The sequence below is a fragment of the Lithobates pipiens genome, unplaced genomic scaffold, assembly GCF_037356315.1.
Source record: "Lithobates pipiens isolate NorthernLeopardFrog02 unplaced genomic scaffold, aLitPip1_a1.2 Scaffold_1, whole genome shotgun sequence".
Lineage (NCBI taxonomy): Eukaryota > Metazoa > Chordata > Amphibia > Anura > Ranidae > Lithobates > Lithobates pipiens.
This window is the reverse complement of record NW_027507685.1, coordinates 218,390,894-218,411,515: the sequence shown is the minus strand read 5'-3', so window position 1 is coordinate 218,411,515 and position 20,622 is coordinate 218,390,894. Positions and strand designations below refer to the sequence as shown.

Below are 20,622 nucleotides of genomic sequence, written 5' to 3'. Positions count from 1 at the left end.
TCAGCACATTTCTCTCCACAGTCATCCACTAATTTATCTTGGGTATGTCCCTTTTTTGGCATACCGGCCAGCCTACCAGGGCACACCTCAGGTTTGTGTTATGTTGTAAGTCCTGTCGCGTGTCTATGTGGTTCACAACTATCTCAGTTGAAGGGCTTTGATTATAAATAAATATATACACTATCTCACAAAAGTGAGTACACCCCTACAATGTAAAGTAGTGAGTGTACAGTGTAGTAGTTCATAATCAAATAAACCAGGAATAGTCTTTGTATATTTCCTGGGAGATATTGTGAATACATATTACTGTTCCATTAAATAGCTGTCAATCTTTTTCTCAGTCACTCTGTCCGCCTAATAGACACAGGATGATTTAGACATAGAAAGTGCATAGGGAGCTGAAACAAGGGTTTCCCAACCTCTCCAAGAGATTCTGGGTTCCATGGGCCCCCCACCCAAAGTGACTCCTGTCACATTCTACATGAAGTGGCACATTTGGGATTTGAACCAGCAACCTCAGTGCTGCTAACCAGAAGTGCTAACCCATTAGTCACTGTGCTGCTACATGGATGTAGGCTGCATCTCTGTGGTGTGAAATAGTCCTTAGTCCCAGGGGTGCAATAAGTTAATTAATGCAGATGTACTGTGGAAGGCTTGAGAACTATTGAACTATGTAGGCTGCATCTCTGTGGTGTGAAATAGTCCTTAGTCCCAGGGGTACAATAAGTTAATTAATGCAGATGTACTGTGGAAGGCCTGAGAACTATTGAACAACCTGTTTCTGGCATATGCCACCTGTTTTGAAGGCTGGATATGGCTGATTACTGTCAGCACGCTGAACCATCTATAATTTTGTTGCTTTTTGCTTGGTAAGAGACTGCAATTAGTGCTGGTGGGGAATTCCTAATGCTGATTATTGTCCTTGCCCATGGAAAACATATGGCAGGATTTGCAATGGTGGTGGACACATAAATACTGAATTTTAAATAGGACATATACCTATAGGTGGTGGAATGACATCAGTCAGGAGTTATGCTTCTTGATTTATTATGTGACATTTGGTGGTTTTTGGTGTGTGAGTGTAGAATAGTGATGTTACCTTCTGAAATTTGGGAATGACATTTTCATTTCTGATATTGGTACACATATCACATTTTTTTGGGTAGAAATATGTCAAAATACTAAACAACACAAAAAATTGTGACTTGTTTAAAATTTGAATAAGCAATGGTATTGTTTGTGGTTTGTGAAGACACCTCTGGGATTTTACCAAAACATGAAAACATTATACATTACTAGCATTCTTTACAAAAAAATATGAAGAAGAATCAACATAAAAACCCAGCAAGGACAATCTATTTTAGCCCCCTGTACACACGGTCGGAGATTTCCACAACCAAATCCGTCAGATTTTGTCCGTTAGATTTAGTCTGACGGATTGTGTCCGAAACTGTTGCATACACACGGTCGGACTAAGTTGTCGAAAAATCAGATTTTTCAGAACGTGATGACGTAATTTCGTTACGATGGGACTAGATTCAGGCTAGTAGCCAATAGCTTTGATGTAGGAATTTTATCTGAGCATGCATGGCACTTGGTCTGATCAAAATTCTCTACACATGATCGGATTACGTCCGACCGGCCCAGTTGGTCGGGAAATATTTCCCACATGTTGGAAAATTGGGTCCGACGGAGATTCGGACAGAATCAGTCTGATGCATACCACACACAGTCGGATTATCTGACAACACGGTCCGATAAGACGCATTCCAACGGATTCTCTGACCGTGTGTACGCGGCATTAGAGAAAAAAAAACAGTTCATTTCAAAATTAAAATATATTTTTTTGTGGAAGTAACAATTGTACAATTATATTCAGTGGTTGAAACTTGCATTTGGCTATAAAGCGCACATTTTCACATTTGCAAACGCTTTTTATCCAAGAACTATAGCGCTTGTGCTGGTGCATGGTTGTAGAAAGAGGGGGAATTTATCTCTTCTCAGGCTTTCAATGATATTTCAGTTTATACATCACTTTTTTTCAGCAGTTTAAAAAGCAGATTACCTTTAAACAATATATCACATATTTAAGAACCATTTAGACAATTATATCATGCTCTAAACATTATTTCCACGTGCAAGTCCCGTGTTTTTAGCACGACTAATGATTTGGACGGTCTCTGTTTTCTGTGACCTATAGTGAATTCGATTTTGTGAGTATTTTTTTCCCGACCGCTATAATGAATTCCATTTTTGCGCTAATTTACGCGGTTTGGCTATTTCACGAGTATTTATTCACACATTCGCGCTATAGTAAATCAACCCCTCTGTGTATAGAACTCCTACAGGTAGCCATATTGCATTTTACAGAAAATTACAGTGGCTGTAGATTGAAAAGGAAAGGTAATTTTTAATAACATTCAAATACAATATGACTTGTGTCGCAATTGTATATGCTATAATATATATATTTTTTTTAATTTGCTATTTTTTTCCCCCACACAAGTGGAAAACTGGCAACTGGCACAATATTCCTTCACCTGTCTAAGAATGAACATTTTATTTGGCTCTTTCCTTGCTGTCATCAAAGTTTCATGCCTCATACTGCTCCTTTACATCAGGCAGAAAACCTGCAATACATATCTATTTCATGTATAATTACCAAGAGCCTGTGCTATGCAGTGTGCACAGACAGCACTGCCTACAAATCACAGCCAGGGCTGACTGCTTGGAAAAGATATAGTCTCAGTAATGCCGAAATAGAACAGTAAAAACGGCAGAGGTTATATTTACAGTATGTGGATGGAGAAATGCAGCTTATATACACAGTCTGTTCTGTAATGAACAATAGGCCCTTTCCTTTCTCTGGGTAAACCATTATTGCATCAATGTTTAACCACAGAGAAACCTCTCCACCGCAGATAAAATACTTTTATTTTCCACAGCAACATACAGATGCCTCTTTAGGATGTCAAATTTTAAGAGCGCTTTCTGGCATTTTTACTGCCTGGCCATTAACCTTACAGAGTAGAAAGGATTGTCTTCAGTATTCCAGCCACAATGGTTGTAACTCTGGATAAATTTGTACACTGTACTCCCACGTGTTTGGCCTCCCTGGAGAATTCTGGGTAATACCGGGGAGCTCTGTAGAGCGTATTTCTGAAAATGCGGTTAGCACCATTTACAAAAGACATAACAATCAGTAGATATTTGTAAGATGACTGAAGCCATGGCTGTGTTGGAGCCGCCTGTGGACACGAAAGTACAGCCACTTCACGTGTCTGCTCTCGGCTTTAGCGAATGCCTTTCATTGACATTGATGTGTTTTAAAAATTGTTCTTGCAGGAAGCTGGAGTTGTCATTTGTGCCTGAGACAACTGAAGGAAAAAGCATCGGCCTACATCACACTGACCTAGAAGGACAAGCATCAAGAGGACATAGATCACTGACTCCCTCAGACTGGTCTTACCTATTCCCAGAATCCTCTGCTTCTCTCATTTCCACACTGCGGTCCTCACCCCTCCTCATTTGAGGGGTTTAAAGTAGTTTTATTGGTTAAGCTGTGTGACAGTACTACATTTTGCTCCTATTTATTTTTCTGGCAATCTCCTCCAGGTTAGTGGTATTGTGATCTCTGCTAAACATTTCTCAGTTTGACCTTTTAATACAAGTATTCTGCAAACTAAAGCCCAGAGAGATGAACACCAAGTTATACAGGCTCATTCGCTATGTTGTACAGATGGGGCTATGACATACATCTTCTCTTTGACATAAGTAGCTATTTTTATGGCTCTTTACAGCTGATTTTTTTTCCAAATTGTGGTTCATTTCAAGCACTACATATTCATTTTGATCTGACATGGGAGAGAATTGGGCAGAATATATAAATTGTCCCACCTTTACTCACATAGCGGTATCAATCTTTTCCTCACCCTGGACTAAAACTACAAGGTGCCACAAAACACCTGTCTGGGATGGCAAGACATTCCTGGCAGCCCTCGGCTCCTAAGGGTGACTATGCATAGACAGATGTCATTGAAGAATGGTAAGGAAGCTTGTCTGCCACTACTCCCAAAGCCAGGTCAGTCTTCTCCCCACCCTGGACTAAGACTTCAAGGTGCCACAAATCTGACGGGGATGGTAAGACATTCCTGGAATACATCAGCTCCTAAGTGTGACTATGCATGGACAGATGTCATTGAAGAATGCTAAGGAAATTTGCCTGCCCTTACTGCCAAAGCCAGATCAATCTACTTACCATCCTGGACCAAAGTGCCCTGTATATGTTAATGTTTAAATTCCTTGATATAAGTATTGGAATGGCTGTATTTTATAGTCTGCTGTTATTTTGCAATCCCTGGGCCCCTATTAAATCCCTCAGGCTAAGATTGTACTAAGGGCCCCCACTTCTGCCCAAGTTAAAATTAAACCCCTGTTGAGGCCCTTAGTTCCTTTAAGTTTTGTTGTGGTGGACAAATAGGTAAGATGAGCATAAACCCTTTTGCAGGTGGGCTGACTTTGGCATTGATAATGCCCTTGGTGTAATTTACCTGAAACTTTTATCACCCTATTGGGTCATTTTTGCCAGAAAGGCCTTTACATCCTAGGGACATGTTTTAGAACTGATTTATATTGTATGGCTCAGTTGTTTGCAGGTAATATAGCAGATTGAAGTATCTATCCTTGTCCCACCAGTATTCATGTCATTGTGGTAATGAACAATGACATGAGCTCTAATTTTTGCTCACAGTTTTTTTTTGCTTTGGTGGATAGTCCAAGTGCCATTCTTTCCCAGCTATCCATGCATTGCCATCTTGTTGCTTTGGTCCAGGTCAGGGAGAAGATTGACCTGGCTTTGGGAGTAAGTACAAGCAAGTTTTTTTTACAATTCTTCAATGACATCTGTCCATGCCTAGTCACTCTTGGTAGACGTCTGCCAGGAATGTCTTATCATCCCAGGCAGATGTTTTGTACCACCTTGTATCTTTATTCCAGGATGGGGAAAAGATTGATTCAGCTATGTAAGGGCAGGCCATTTTCTTTACCACTCTTCACTAACATCAGTCCATGCATAATCACCCTTAGCAGCTGAGGTCTACTAGGAATATCTCATGATCCTAGGCAGGTGTTTTGTGCCACCTTTTCGCTTCGGTCAAGGGTGGAGAAGATATTGATTAAACTTTGGGAGTAAGAGCCAGTAAGTTCCCTTACCATTCTTCAATGACATCTGTCCATACACAGTCGTAGCTGAGGTCTGCTAGGAATATCTTATCTCAGGCAGGTTTTTTGTGCCACCCTGCCCTTTTTGGTCCAGGGTGAAGAAAAGTTAGCAATGAAATTGAGGAAAATTCTGGACAGCCGCACTCCAAAAATTGCCTTTATTTGTCAAGAAAAATCAATTGCTACATGCATTGCCAGCACCTGTGGCTTCCAAACTAGAGGAGAGGTTCATTCCTAATTGACCTGCCTAAGAGTGGTGATATTCCTTTCTCTGAAGAAAAGTTAGACCTGACTTTGGGAAAAAAGGACAGGCAAGTTTCCTTATCTCTTTTCAATGAATCTGTCCATAGTCACCTTAGCAGCTAAGGTCTGCCAGGAACATCAAGGTGTTTTGTGTCACCTTGTCGCTTTGGTCCAAAGTGGGGAGAAGACTGACCTGGCTGTGGGAGTAAGGGCAGGCAAGTTTCCTTACCACTCTTCAATGACATCTGTCCATGTACTGACCTGGCTTTGGGAGTAAGGGCAGGAAAGTTTCCTTACCACTCTTCAATGACATCTGTCTATGCATAGTCAATGACATCTGTCCATGCATAGTCACCCTTAGCAGCTGAGATCTGCCAACACTGTCTTACCATCCCAGGCAGGTATTTTGTGCCAGGCTTTTCTTACCCTCCTCTGTGTTCTATTAATGTTTGTTAGGTTCTTCAGGTCATACCCCCTCCTGACCATTACTCCATACCGAGCTGTTAATTTGGTGGTCAAATCCTGATCAGGGTTTGCATTTACTGACATTTTCTGAAAGTTGGTTTTACAGCTGCAGACTGCTGTAACAACAACATTACTAAATGGTGAGATGTATCTTCAGTTTGGCAGAGTCTGGTTACAGATTCTGTTTTATATAACTATGTACATTTGAAACCCCAGGTCACACTGGGAATATAGATATATGTATGTCTAATAACTAAACTCATTATGTGTAAATATACATGTCTTTACTATAAATCCTTCTTCACTATCACAACTGGCCTTGATTATCCAAGTGAGGGAAGAACTGTCGCAGCCAGCCTGTGTTGCCCCACAACAACCAATCGGATTCTCCTTTTGCAGCACAGAATAAAAAAAATAAGGGTCTTATTGGTTGCTGCACACACTGGCTTCGATATTTCTTGCTTAGATACCTTGATAGAAGGGACTGGTTGTCTGTTATTGAACAAGGTTAAGAGCAAACCAAACCAGACCACAGCAACCAATCAGCTATCAACTTTCACTGTTATGACTGCCGTAACCAAATGAAAATTGAACTCCAGTTGGCTGCCATTGGTTAGTACTCATCATGGGATTTTGCTCTGCTTTGTTAAATAAGCCCATCCATGTACACCTCCCATCCTCTTGCTTAGTGTCTCCTGACCCTTGGGGCAGGGTATTGAGCAAGGGAGATGCAGTTTGTTGTACAAGACATTAATCTTCAATAGATTCCACAGAACACAGTTCTGCAGTTTCAGTGTTTGCATCAATGGGGCCTTCATAGTCAGTCCTGAAAGCTTGCAGTTAAATTCCGTTAGCCAGTAAAGTGAACCAGTTTATTCCCATCCTTTTTTGCTTTCACCGATGGCTAATAGAGTACAAGGCTTTGTTTCTCGTAATTGAATGAAAAACTTGCGTTCATTCTGTGAATTAACATCGACATTCCTACTGAAATCTCAGATTTATCAATATTCCCTGAGAACCTGGTTAAACAATGCACAAATCTTGTATTAGCTGTGAGCCCCGAGAGGAGCCAGGGTCCGTATTCTAGACTCGCCGGGGGGGGGGTGGGGAGGGGGAGACAGGACCTTTTTTTATGTACTTCTTTATGTTAATTGGTGGTGATGCAGGTATGCTGAATGAATGATGAGTATGTGTTAGCACGTGTGTGTTATATACAAAGAAAAACACAAAGCACTTAGCTAACTAAGAGCCTGAAGAAGGAAAAGTGATGAGTCTTGATAGTCAGACACACATGTTTTTTTGTTCCTTATTACACAATAATTCCACCAAAATATTTATTTGTGAGAGCACTCCAGGTAAGACAAAATTCAGTCTCTTTTCTATCAATTTATTGCCTGTATTTGCATTTTGTTTCTGGATATAATGATTGGAGGAGAATGTTTTGGTCCTACAGCAGAAACAGAAGCCTATTTTCAAGTTGCACCATTATTCTGCTTCTGCTGCAAATACAAACTAGCCATTGCATACAATAAAGTTGTGTCTAAAAGTAGACCATGCACAGGGTCCTAAAGGCAAAGCAAGCCTTTCCTATGAAAAATATGAGAGATGCCGTTGCTGACCCCCTGAAAAGGCTAATTGTCAGGGTGTTATACTCACCTACTTGCTGCAGTAGGTCAACAAGTATGCAAACCAGGAAAGTCAAAAAAGTCAGAAGTCCTTATCAACATAGGGTAATGAAAAACAGTTTTAGCGTTGAAAAGGAAGGAACCATCATACAAGCTCAAAGTGAAATCCAAAAACGGGCGCTCTGGCTCAGATGTCCTCCAACCATCAATCAGCAGTAATATTTAAAGGAATAATAAAGCTGGAAATTCCAAAGTTCATGCAAATTATTTTATTAGTTACATGTTGATGAGTATAAAACAGGGGCTGTTTTAAACAGCCCCTGTTTTAAACTTACAATCATGGAACAAATAAAATAATTTGCATGGACTTTGGAGTTGCCGGCTCTATAATTAATTTAAAGAGGAAGTAAACTCTCCCACTCTGATGCTTCTTTTCATTTAGTCCATTATAATAAGTCATTATCAGACTATAGCCACTGTAATCCAGCCCAAATCAGATATTACTTACTGTTTAAAGAAACTTTAAAAAACTTGTTTCCAGGGGTTAGGCAGCTCCATCTTAAGTATTGTTTTCTGAGTCCACAGTGGAGTGTATTTCCACTCTTTCATTGAGCACTTCCTGTACTGTTAACCAAGCCTCCTTCTCAATCCAACATTTCTATGGCAACCCTGCTTCCCTGTTCATAGCTTACTTGTTTATTTCATAGTATTTACTTGTGCCGATGTCTAATGTTTGCCTTTGTCAGACTTATCAGCTTCAGCTGATAAGACTGCAGTATTGGCTAAGTTTAGACTGTATGTGAGGTCACATGGTCACATGGTGTGTAGGAGGAAGCTCTGAGTGATTAGCAGAGTTCAGAGCTGGGCCGTAGGAAGTCCTGATAACAGATAGATAAGACATAGATAGTGTGCCTTAAATCAGGGGAGATCTGGGCATGCTCAGTGACTTCATTCTACAGAACAACAAGGATTACAACAATACTAAGCAAGCAATGAGATATCTACAAGCAGTGTTCATTAGGGTTTTTCATGCTGATTTACATGGGACAAAGTTGTGGTGGAGGGTTTACAACCACTTTAAATATTACTCCTTATCAATATACTCATTCAGGGGTAGTGGTTCCAAGTATTGAAGCCAGAGAACGACAGCCAGGTAACCAACAAATGCAGAATTAAAAGTCAGCAATGGCCAGGCTCCATGCTTCACTTAGGAAACGTTTCCTATTCATGATTTGCACATCTGCTCACTGATTTACAACCATCGGTGCTGGTTATTATTATAAAAGTACATACTGTATAACAGTATTATATATATTTAAACTTAATACAGTAGACACTACAAAATACCTCCTACTACCATTACTGGTCAGAAAAGTCTCGTAGCTCTTCTCTGACTGAGTTTAACTCTTGTATTCGGGTCTGACTTTTTCTGACTTTCTGTCAAAGTACAACCCCCGGAGTGGTCAGTAAAACAGTCTCATTGACACATGGGCACTACCAAACTATCCCTGTTCCAAAATTAAAGCAATAGATTAGATAGAGTTCATAGAGATATTGATTGCTGGAATCATTGCATGAATAAGATGCAACACATATTCAGCAAACATCACTCTTGTACTGGGGTCTGACTTTTCAGTCAACCCCCCCTGGTAGTCAGTGAAACAGGGTCATTGGCACTACCCATAATCCTCCACCCAAAATAAAAGCAGTAGATTAGATAGAGTTCACTAGAGATATTGATTACTGGAATCATTGCAGGAAGAAGATGCAACACATATTCAGCAAACATTTTCAACGCATCAAGCAACATTATGGAAGCCCTTAAAGCACCATTAATTTTCAGTGGGGTAATGCTGAATGCTGATCGTGGGAGTTTGGCTGTAGCTTTAAACAAGCCTTTAGTAGACTTAGATGGGCTTAAGCAGTATTAAAGTGTAACTCTGGGCAAAGAAAAAATATAATCTATTGTAAATATTCGTGTAATAACCCTAGTGCCCCCAAGATGCCCCCTCTTACTTCCCTTCACAGGAAAAATATAACACAGATTACAAACCCATCTAATGTGTGTGTACCATTTACACCATGGCTGTGGTGGGGACAAAGAATGTAAAGCATAATGCAAACCAGTAGAAACACAGAGGAGAAAATAATTTGCAACATTTTTGCAACAGAAATGAAGGGTAATTTACCCACTGGTGACAAAATAGTCTTGCTGTGGTTAGCGCACCCATTACCATCTGTATCTACCTGACTCAGACTGAAGCCAAAGGGTGCTTTTAGGGTTTCAAAAAAGCTTCTTAGCCCCTGTACACACGGTCGGAAAATTCTGACAACCAAATCCGTTGGATTTTATCCGACGGATTTTGTCTGAAACTGTTGCATACACATGGTCGGACAAAGTTGTCGGAAAATCCGATTGTACATAACGTGATGACGTTATTTCGTTACGATGGGACTACGTTCAGGCTAGTAGCCAATAGCTTTGGTCTAGGACTTTGTTCTGAGCATGCGTGGCACTTTGTCCGTCGGAGTAGGCTACACGTGATCGGAGTATGTCTGATCGGAGCATCATAGACAAGTTGGAAAACTTGGTCCTTCGGATATTCCGACGGAAACAGTCCGATGGAGACCACACACAGTCGGATTATCCGACAATACGGTCCGATCGGACACATTCCGTCGGAATCTCTGACCATGTGTACAAGGGCTTAGAGGTCTATCAGTGCTTTGTAAATGCCTGTTGAATGTGAGTTCTTCAGACCAGCATTTAAAGAGTGTATGCGATCTTAAAGTAGAACTTCACTTAAGACAAATATGAACAACCAACCTATATAATAAATAATAAATAACCTATATAATATCCTGTTATATCCTTTGATTATTTCCTGTTCACATGTTAGATCTAGAAGTCACTGATTTGAAGTTCCATGCAGTCTGCAATGGTTAGTGTGGTCTGGATCAAAAAATCACACCTCCCTTATGTTACAAGTCAGAATTTGGGGTTAGCATAGGTCAGAACCATTTTACGCATTGTAAAACAGAATACAAACACAGGTAAGTGGCTGTTTGTATAGCCCCTTATAGCTGAATTTTGAGTCTTCACTGTAGTCCTCATTTAAAGCACTGCTTATATATTTTGATCTGGCATGAGAACGAATTCAGCAGGATTCACAAATGTATATGTTTCTGTTTAATTCCCTTGTCAGAACTCTGGAATGACCAAGTGACTGTACTTTATAATGAAATGAACTTAGCCTAAAATGTCTGAAATAACCTGTGTTAAGCTGTCCATACACCAGTAGAATTTTCACTTTCAGAATGTTCTTTTGTTTGATTTACTATGTCGGTAAGTGGGGTCAAAACTACAAACAATTTTTGATTTGTCACGAGAAAACTGGAAGTAGAATTGGAAAATTGTACTCAAATGAAGAAAATTCTAATTGTGAAGGGCTTTTGAATGAATTTAGTTGACTCGATGATGGCAAGGTGGAACATTATGACCAATGATTTTTCAGAATTTCTGTATAGATGTTCAAACATAATTCTACTGGTTTAAGGCCAGCCTTAAGCTGGCCATACATTTTATATATTTCTTATTCAATTTTCTTTAGATTTACCTTCAAATGTGTACTGCAAGGGCCTGCCTGATCGAAAACTAATTGAAAGGGTTTAGATTTATATTATATGATTTGGGTAAATCTAAAGGAAAATTGTACAAGAAAACTGCAAAATGTTTGGCCAGCCTTAGACTTGAAATCAGGCCATGGTTATTCTAAGCTAAAGCCTCTTTTGATCCTAGGCTCAGGTTGTACTGGGGGGCCTCCATTGCTGCCCTAGTAGAAAATAAACCCTATCCTCTCCTAGTGCCAAGCCCCAAATGCTTTAATTAAACCGTTAAATGCCTGAATTTCAGTAAGCAGTGAGGAGAGACCCTGACATTTGACAATGGAGCAACAGCTGGTGGAACTTAGAATGGCTTATAAAGAATTAGTCATTTTGCTCTTTCAGAAGCAAGTAACAAGGGGGGTTTACTAACCAACAAACTTATACTTACCTCCATCTCTCTCCGTCCTCGCTTGGTTGCTCCACTACAGCGGACCCAAAAACATGGATTGCTGTGGTATGGGGGATGTGACCACCTTTAAGGATGTGGTGCTATGACCCTAACACTGTCCTCACCTGGTGAGGAAGATGAGGCCATCAACCATTTGTAAGCTTTGACACCATCCAGCACAGAGCTTACATAGATGTTGACTCCCAGAGCAACAGAGTCTAGTGAAGAGGAATGTAAATAGGGAGTGATGGACTAAGAGACTCTGCTACTTTGCTCTGGACGATCTCCTTAATCTTGGTTTGGGCCAAAGTTGAGTATTCATGTATATCCTGGGCCTAGGATCTAATGGGATCCACTGAGACACTGGAATCAATTTAGGAACCAACATAAGTACATGCACACAACATAAGGTGCCTACACTTCAGTACTGTTGTTTACTAAGGAACATTTCAGGCCAGATCAAGTTTATTTAAAGAGACCCTGCTGTCAAATTATTAATTTCAACAAAAAAAATCATCTCATAAGATTACAGTATATGTGCATTATATGTATGTTATTTACCTGATAAAAATTCCCTTGTGTAGACATCAAAAAACCCAGAGACTGCTGCTGGGTGCTGCTATCTTGGATGTGAAGTCAGCAGCCCCAGCAGACTCAAAGCTGTCACTCAGATGACACTTTATAATATTCTGCTTCGCTCCTCTCACAACAGCTACGTAATAATTAAATGCAAGTAAGCATTTAAAATGGTTGATTTGTCAGAGCTATTACCTGCATTTTTTTACTTTGGTAGCAGGGTCTCTTTAAAGGACATTTCAAGACGTGCATTTTACGGTGTGAATGCATTAAAACAGGAATTTCTTTACATTTGTATATCACATAAGACATTAGAGCAAATGAACTGGGGCTTTTATTGCCTTTACAGTGTGTGTACTAAAGGTACAGGGATGTGTTTAATTTGCAGTGTCAATCACAGTCAATAAACGATTGCCCCTTCTCCATCTATGGTTCCAAATTTATAAGGAATAGAATAAATTCCTAAAATGTTTACATATTTGCTTATGTGATTGGATTAGTACAATGTAATAAAATGTGTATATACTTTAGTAAATTTCAGGGTAACAGAGGACACCCTAAAATACTTTCCTTATATGTAACTACAAAGAAAGGCACACGGGGAACCCCCTGGAACCTATAGAAGTCCGTAAGACCCTTTTAGCCACATACATTGGTGGAACGTACCCTCCACTTTGTCTCCTCATCCAAAGAAGGCTTGTAAGGTACTCTTCTCTTACCAAATCTGTATACAAAACTTTATTAAGGCCTACAAAGAACAATGTAAAGATGATAAAACTCATGAAGTTTCATTTGTGTTTCTTTTATAACATGCAATCAAAGAAAATGAAAATGAAAATGTTCCTCTTAAGGATTAAGATTCTGCTGCAGCTTAAAAATGTTTACTGATTAATTATTGTTGTAATATAAAGCATCTGAAGTTGTACCTATAACAGAACACAGAGTGTGTTCTATCTATATATCTGCCTGTTTACACAAATCATCACCTACTTTGCTGAAATCTGCCCCTGAGGGGTTCACAGCTCCCCGTTCTGCATTTGTTTGATATATTGTCTGGCCTTAATAGAGCTTTGTGTATTTTTTTTATAACGAGATGATTAGAAGTATTTGTACTTTCACTATTCAGAAATCCTTTTTAACATTTTTATATTCTTGCATGGAATTTTTTTTTCTTTTTTATAAATTGTTGCTTCCTCCCCCTGATCCTTATAAATAAGTATTAGCTAGGAAATGATTTACTGTATATAAGGAGGACGTTTGTGGCTGATCCCTTGGAAGGGCTCTCATGTACTTTCTATATGCTGTAGACATGTGGGTGTTGTTAGTGTTAGAATATCTCGGCGTGTAGCTGGGAAACAATTTAAAGGGACACTATCATGAGGAATAGTTTGGGTGTTTTCTTACTTTATATTTAAATTTATGCTGAGCACTGAAAATCAGACTTGTCTTTCTCCACCTTACTGACGTAACATGTGTAAGCTTGCCTTTACGAAGCTTCCAACTGTCCTTTATTTCCAGAAATTTTGCTAGGGAGCTGGAAATATCTGCTCTTTGAAACTGGCCAAACATAAGGCAAAGTTTTTTTTTTCGACATGCAAAATTCAATCCTTTGCATACTATACAGCTCTTGGTCCTTTTACATGTAATGGTAAGAAACATTTACAATGCTGACAAATTTTGCAAACCAGTGGTTTTGTGTAAGGAAGGCAAGTCTAGATGCTCTTACTGGTTCCTGCAAATTGTTTTAAAATGTTGGTATCTATACTATTATTGCCTGTAGCGACTATTCACATCTTTTTCTACATATTTAGGATTCACAAAGAAAAAAGAATTCAGATTAATTAATTGCTGTGGGCAAAGTCCCCAGATTCCAGGGACCCAGGAATCTGCAGAAGAGAAATGTGAGGGACACCCATAGTGGCCAATCAGTTTAGTTGTCTTTTTTTAGTTAGATGTAATGTTAGTTTCTATTTTGTAGACCATATTAGTAAAAATGGGAACTGGAATGTAATTGGTTACTGTTTATATAGGGCCATCATATTCTGGATTGCTTTACTATAAAGTGAACAGTAAGGTCCCATTCACACCTGGGTGTTTTGTAGCTTGAACCACAAAACTAAAGTCTCAACAAACCAAATCCAATGGTTTTGAATGGTGTCCATTCATATATGAGCACTATAGGCGCCTTTAAGCCAGTGTCTAACACTCTAAAAGGTACATGAGCTACTTCTAGAGCAGAACTGGGCATTTTTTTCATAAGAGTGCCTGTAAATGTGCAAAATAAGCATTTTTGTGCATTTTTTTCAGGAGTATTCCAAGCACATTTAACCCTGTAAGAACTAGTCTGCTACCCCTATTTTTGCGTTAACTAAAACTGAAATACCTGAAGCTTAAATACACATGAAAACATTTGAAATCTGCTTCTAATTTAGCTGTAAAAGATTCCTTTGCATAGACATCCATAAACCTTGCATGCAAAAATGCTTAAGTAATGCCTATAAATTGCTCCGCTCAGGTGTGACTCCAGCCTCAATCAAGATTGATGTATGGTTAAAAAAACAGAGCATATCAGTGTACAGATCAGTCCTGTGGGCATAGCTCAACACTCTCCCATACACGGCTTTAAGATTGTTTATTGATTGTTGCCTCCTTCAGTAAGTGGGGTTATTATAAGTGTTACACAGACTTGGTCAAAATGCTTTGCATCCAAATTTTATGTATCTTTTCTCAACCAGGGTTTGGTGGAATGGTAGGGTTACTATAGAAGTTCATAGGCATTTCTTTGAGCAATGAGCCAGGAGCTTTCTGCCTACTCACCACCAATGTAGGGACATTTTTACCACCGAAAACCAAAGTATGGAGCATTCTTCCTAATGACCACCAATGTAAAAGATAATCTTCCCACTGACCATTAATTTAAAGAACATTCTTCCCCCTGACCACCAATGTAAGAAGCTTTCATACCACTCACAACCAATGTAAAGAACTTTGTTACCACTGACCATCATGCTAATGTACTATTGGTTGTAGATAAAGTATTTACTAGCTGGGGTTCCCTGAGACTGGATTGTTGTTTGAACATTCTTGGGGGGGGGGGGGGGTGTTCCAATAGAGAAAAGCAAAGGATTATTGTTGTTGCATAGAGATTTTAGAAGATAGACAATCTCCAAATGTGATCATGACCTCCTCTGGTAGCCATAAACAGCCCAATCTTTGTACGAGTGTCTCGTGGGGCTTTTATATCAGAGATCGGACTCTCCCACTAACATTGTTGAGCTTTAGATTACATCCTGAATATAGTGGCCTACTGCTGTACAAATCAGGCTGTAGCATTCTGACCTGTTGTTTGTGCCTATCTAGCATTGCAATGGTTACAAAAGTTCTGTAGAGCTATCATAGTATTCAACATGCAGTCTTTTTAGCCAAATGTACATGTTGATACAATAAGATGACTGTGGCTTCAGCATTATCTCAGGGAAACAATAGTTAACATTTAGGAAAACCCATTTCAGATGATTGATATTTTTCCTTCCAGAGATCCATTAGCCCAGGGTTGTCTGCAGAGGTCATGTAGTGCTCACAGACACATGACCATTTTCTGATCCTGGGGTTATCAGTCATATTGAGCACCGATAATCTCATGGCTCTGGATAGGCCAAGAAGGATAAGAGCTGAAAAGTTGGTACGGGCAATAAAGAAGACATTAGGATATATCAGGCCCTGTATTCTAACAGTAGAATGTTTTTGTTGCCTGTAGTGGCCAGGGCCCTTATCGGATTTGCAATGGTTAAACATAACAGTTGGGTCATTGTCAATGAGGAGGAGAACAGAGAGGCTTTTTTTTATGGTGAAGAAAATAAAATGAACCACTTGTAAATAACTGCATCTTTTTCATGATAGTGTCCCTTTAAGGCTACAACATGTGACTGGAATTACAGCCATGAAAACCCCATTGGAAGGGGTAATATGATTTCCTGACTTGTAAATATAAGACTCAAACATAAAATGCATTGCTAGAGGTAAGAATAATAACAGCATTACCCCATTTTCTAAATCAACAGCAATTCTTGTTGTGGGAGACCACGTAGGAGGCGGCCTGACAAGAGAGCAACAGCTCTATAGCCATTGTGGCCGTATTAAATGTTACAAGTCACATGATTTTATTTGATGTCATTTTTCTGTCTGTTTTTTGGGTAAAACCCTGGGGCTGTTTTATATGACCACCAAAGTGAGGGGAGGGTGTGATCAGCACTTTGCAGATAGCACTTTGTAGAGACTATAGGAGGCAACCATTTTGAAACAGGCCCTCTATGTTTAAAAATGGCTTCCAAGACACCCAGACAGAACCTCTTTTCCAGGCAGTCAGTGTTAAAAAAATTGCCAAAACCTTTGAGCTACTTTTTTTTTCTCTGGAAGTAGACCCTGTGAAATGCTGTATCAAATAGGCGGACAATGGATTCCTATATTTTTATTTTTATTGCTTTAACCACCAACCACTTCTTTAGAACAACTGTCAGTTGTGTTAATGTTTCTATATGACAAATAAAATACGGACAAGAGAGAATTTTGCACAGATGTACGTGTTACTTCAAAGGTGCTGCAAAACCTGATGTAAAAAAAGCTAAACTTTAAAAAGTATAAAAAAATGTAATAAAAAAAAAATGAAAGTTTGTGGTGGGATTTGACCTGCCAAGCATTTGATATTTTACCACGGTTCGGCTGTCTGTAACGTTGTTGTGATTTCTTTCTGTCGCTTGCATTAGTGAGATCAATTGTTATCGTGTGTTAATAAATCATGGAATTAAAGTCATTGTTGAGTCTTTTTTTTTTCTTTCAATTTATGATATTGCCACACCACTATAGCAAAAGCTCCGTAATGTCCTAAAGAGAACCTCACGTGTCGTGGGAGTGCTGAGTGTGAACAAGTCCAAGAACTTTTTTGCCATTTTTCCAATGAGCGACTGAGATTACATATAACTTCTTTGTTATCGTTGACATTCATCACCCCCCTATTCTGACCAGTCTACCCCATTGTTATAATAATAGGCTAAAGAGCACTGAAATATACCAACTCAATATTGAACCCTACAGACTAAGACTGGGATGCCATTAAATTTCATGCGCATGTAAAGGCAGGCGTCCCAATACTTTTGTTATTATAGTGTACATACTCATGTTGTAGAAAAAAAAACGGACACTCTCATGTTACTTGGCATTTAGACACTCTGCTGAAGGTAATTGTGATTTAGGCACAGCTAATCAACTATCAGTTCTGCTTGAACTCTGATTTTTCCCTTTAGTTGGGGGGGGGGGGGGGGTCAGGTGACCAAATGCCTAGGCTTATGGTCATGTGATTGAGCACTCTGGAAGGTCACATTGGGTTTGTTTGTTTGTTTTGCAGCAGGTGTGTTACGGGACTTTTGTCTAACCTATGGGGCAAGTCTATGTTTTAATTTTAGGTCCACTTTTAGCAATCAGGCAGATCTGTGTCTCAAGCAGCAGATATATTCTACTATTATTTACTACTTAAAAGATTATCATATGGAGTGCTTAGATTTGGCCTGTCTATAGCCAGCATAAATTGGCCTTTCAAGGCCAGATGCTTTTTCAAGCTCCTCAAGCCTACTAGCCGGTTGCTCTAATCTCCTAAATATGCATTTAAATATTTAACCCTTAGGATTATTGTCCATCTACCCATAATGCCGTGCACCTTCTTATCCATGTCTGCACGGATCAACTCTCCCTCTTTCTGCCCAGCAACATGGCCTCAAATTGCAAATTTCAGGAACTCAGTGAGGGGAGAGAAGGTAGATTTGATGCAGGAAAAAAAAAAAAATCCCATTAAATATTCATTGGTATTTTTGCTGATATTTGTTGAAATTCAGTGTTGGGCTGGAGCGCCAGTTACACTTAATGAGCAGAAAGTGTCAGAGGGAGATGGGTGAATGGAGAGAGGGGTGTGGGGGAGGTGAGGGAATTGATTCTACGGTTAACCGTTTCGGAGCAAGAGGAACGAGCCAAGCACTCTGCTTTATTAAACATAAATCCTGTCGGATTAGATATAAGGCAGATAATAATATTTGGTCTGCATCAAAAGAAAAAAATGTAAAATAGATTTTCTTTAGAAAACTATAGATTTCATTGATTTTTCTTTTTTTCTTTTTTTTTTTAAATACACGGTATATTTTTATAGATTGGGTTCTTACAAATTGTTCAGCTTCTCTTTGATAAATGATTTAGCCCATCTAATGAACATAGTGGAATCCCCCATAGATTTAGTGGTCAGACCATCGCCAAATACCATAGGAGTCCTTATACGGAAAATGGGTTCAACAGTCTGAATGTCAAAACATCTTCTGTATGAGAAGGTTCTGAGCGGGGGACTCCTGACCGCTTCAAAGGGTACCTCTTCCTCCAAAGGACATTCATCATCATTTAATAGCTATAGCCAATAATACATTCTATAGGAATAGGTCAACAGATTTTAATTATTAAATCAAAAGGTATATTTAAAAAAAAGATTTACCAGTTTAGGAAGAGACATAGAAGAGAACACAGACAATAAACAGACCTTAGTCATATCCAACCAGAATGCCTGCAATAGCAATGTTTCTTAAAGCCAAAGCGGCTGCATTGGCTGTATTTGATGGGCACAGTGGCTGCATTTGACGGGCACAGTGGCTGCATTTGACGGGCACAGTGGCTGCATTTGACGGTCACAGTGGATGCATTTGATGGGCACAGTGACTGCATTTGACGGGCACAGTGGCTGCATTTGACGGTCACAGTGGATGCATTTGATGGGCACAGTGGCTGCATTTGACGGTCACAGTGGATGCATTTGATGGGCACAGTGACTGCATTTGACGGTCACAGTGGATGCATTTGATGGGCACAGTGACTGCATTTGATGGGCACAGTGGCTGCTTTTGACGGGCACAGTGTCTGCATTTGACGGTCACAGAGGCTGCATTTGATGGGCACAGTGGCGGCATTTGACGGGCACAGTGGTTGCATTTGACGGTCACAGTGGCTGCATTTGACTGACACAGTGACTGCATTTGATGGGCACAGTGGTGGCATTTGACGGGCACAGGGGCTGCATTTGATGGGCACAGTGGCTGCATTTGACGGACACAGTGACTGCATTTGATGGGCACAGTGGTGGCATTTGACGGGCACAGGGGCTGCATTTGATGGGCACAGTGGCGGCATTTGATGAGCATAGTGGCTGCATTTGATGGGCACAGTGGCTGCATTTGATGGGCACAGTGGCAGCATTTGATGGACACATTGGCTGCATTTAATGTTTTTTTTTTTTCAGAATTTTGTGCCCCCCCAAAAAATTTTGAGCACCAGCCGCCACTGCCAACAACCATGCCACATTCAAAGTCACTTAAATCCCCTTTCTAACCCATTCTGTTGCTCGTTTTGAACTTCACCAAGTTGCCTTCCCCATTTTGATGCCTAAATGCATTGAGTTGCTACCATTTGATTGGCTGATTAGCAATTTGTGTTACAAAGCAATTGAACAGGCGTACCTAATAAAGTGTCTGGTGAGTGTACATTTGAGAACTACACTCACCTGAAGACCGTTGCTTTTTGACACAAGATTTCTAATCATTAAGCCATGATTTAATTCTTAATGTTTGAAATTCCTTTGAAAGGCATGTTTTCATTATATTTTTTTATTTTTCTATTTAATAAATTCAAAAGTAGAAAAAAATAAAAAATCTATATTTTCACCTGTTTTAGTCCAGGTATGCAGTATTGTTCTTTTTGCAACCAGCAGGTGGAGCTTTAGGCTCCTTTTTCAATATCTTCTTTTAATCATAAAATCCTGTTTACAGAAGTGAATATCTGAAAATCAAATGACAGGCTCAGTTATTTGAGTCAGAGGAGTGACTCACTCCCCCCTCCCTACCTGCTCTGTTCAGAGTGGGCTGTATTCTTCCTTTAGAAACCCACAATTCTCTGCAAAACCCATGGCCTGGCATGGGTGTATTGTGTATTAGAAGAGCCAAACCAAGGCTGGATTACATTAAGCTTGCTAAATAACTGTGTATCATCATTACCATGTTTTCATTCCATAAAATACTGTTTTCTCCCTTTTTCATCCTTTGTTGCATCTCAGTGCTGCTGATCACCCTGCACCAGCACTCCTTGCTGCACATGCGCCAAGATTTTATACAAACATACTCCTGTGTAGGGATGAGCTTCGTGTTCGAGTCGAACGTACGTTCGACTCGAATATTGGCTGTTCGGCCGTTCGGCGAATTCCGAACGTTTGGGCCGTTCGCGCCAAAATTCGAGTGACGCGCGCGCGGACCACAATGCACTGCGGTGGCGCAGTGCATTGCTGCCCGATGATTGGCCAAGCATGCACTGTGACCCCGCATGCTTGGCCAATCGCAGCGCCGGCAGCGAGGAGAGCCATGA

The 20,622-nt window shown here is 39.9% G+C and overlaps 1 protein-coding gene across 3 annotated transcripts in view; it reads left to right on the top strand.

Annotated features, from left to right (window-relative positions):
• DPF1 (double PHD fingers 1) overlaps window positions 1-16,993 on the top strand; it is a 226,873-nt gene extending 209,880 nt beyond the window's left edge. For all 3 annotated transcript variants that reach the window (XM_077482773.1, XM_077482782.1, XM_077482764.1), the window contains one exon: window positions 3,346-16,993. In XM_077482773.1, coding sequence (XP_077338899.1) covers window positions 3,346-3,416 — 71 coding nt within the window. In that variant the 3' untranslated portion in view covers window positions 3,417-16,993. The remainder of the gene's footprint in view (window positions 1-3,345) is intronic.
• The last annotated feature ends 3,629 nt before the right edge of the window (window positions 16,994-20,622 follow it).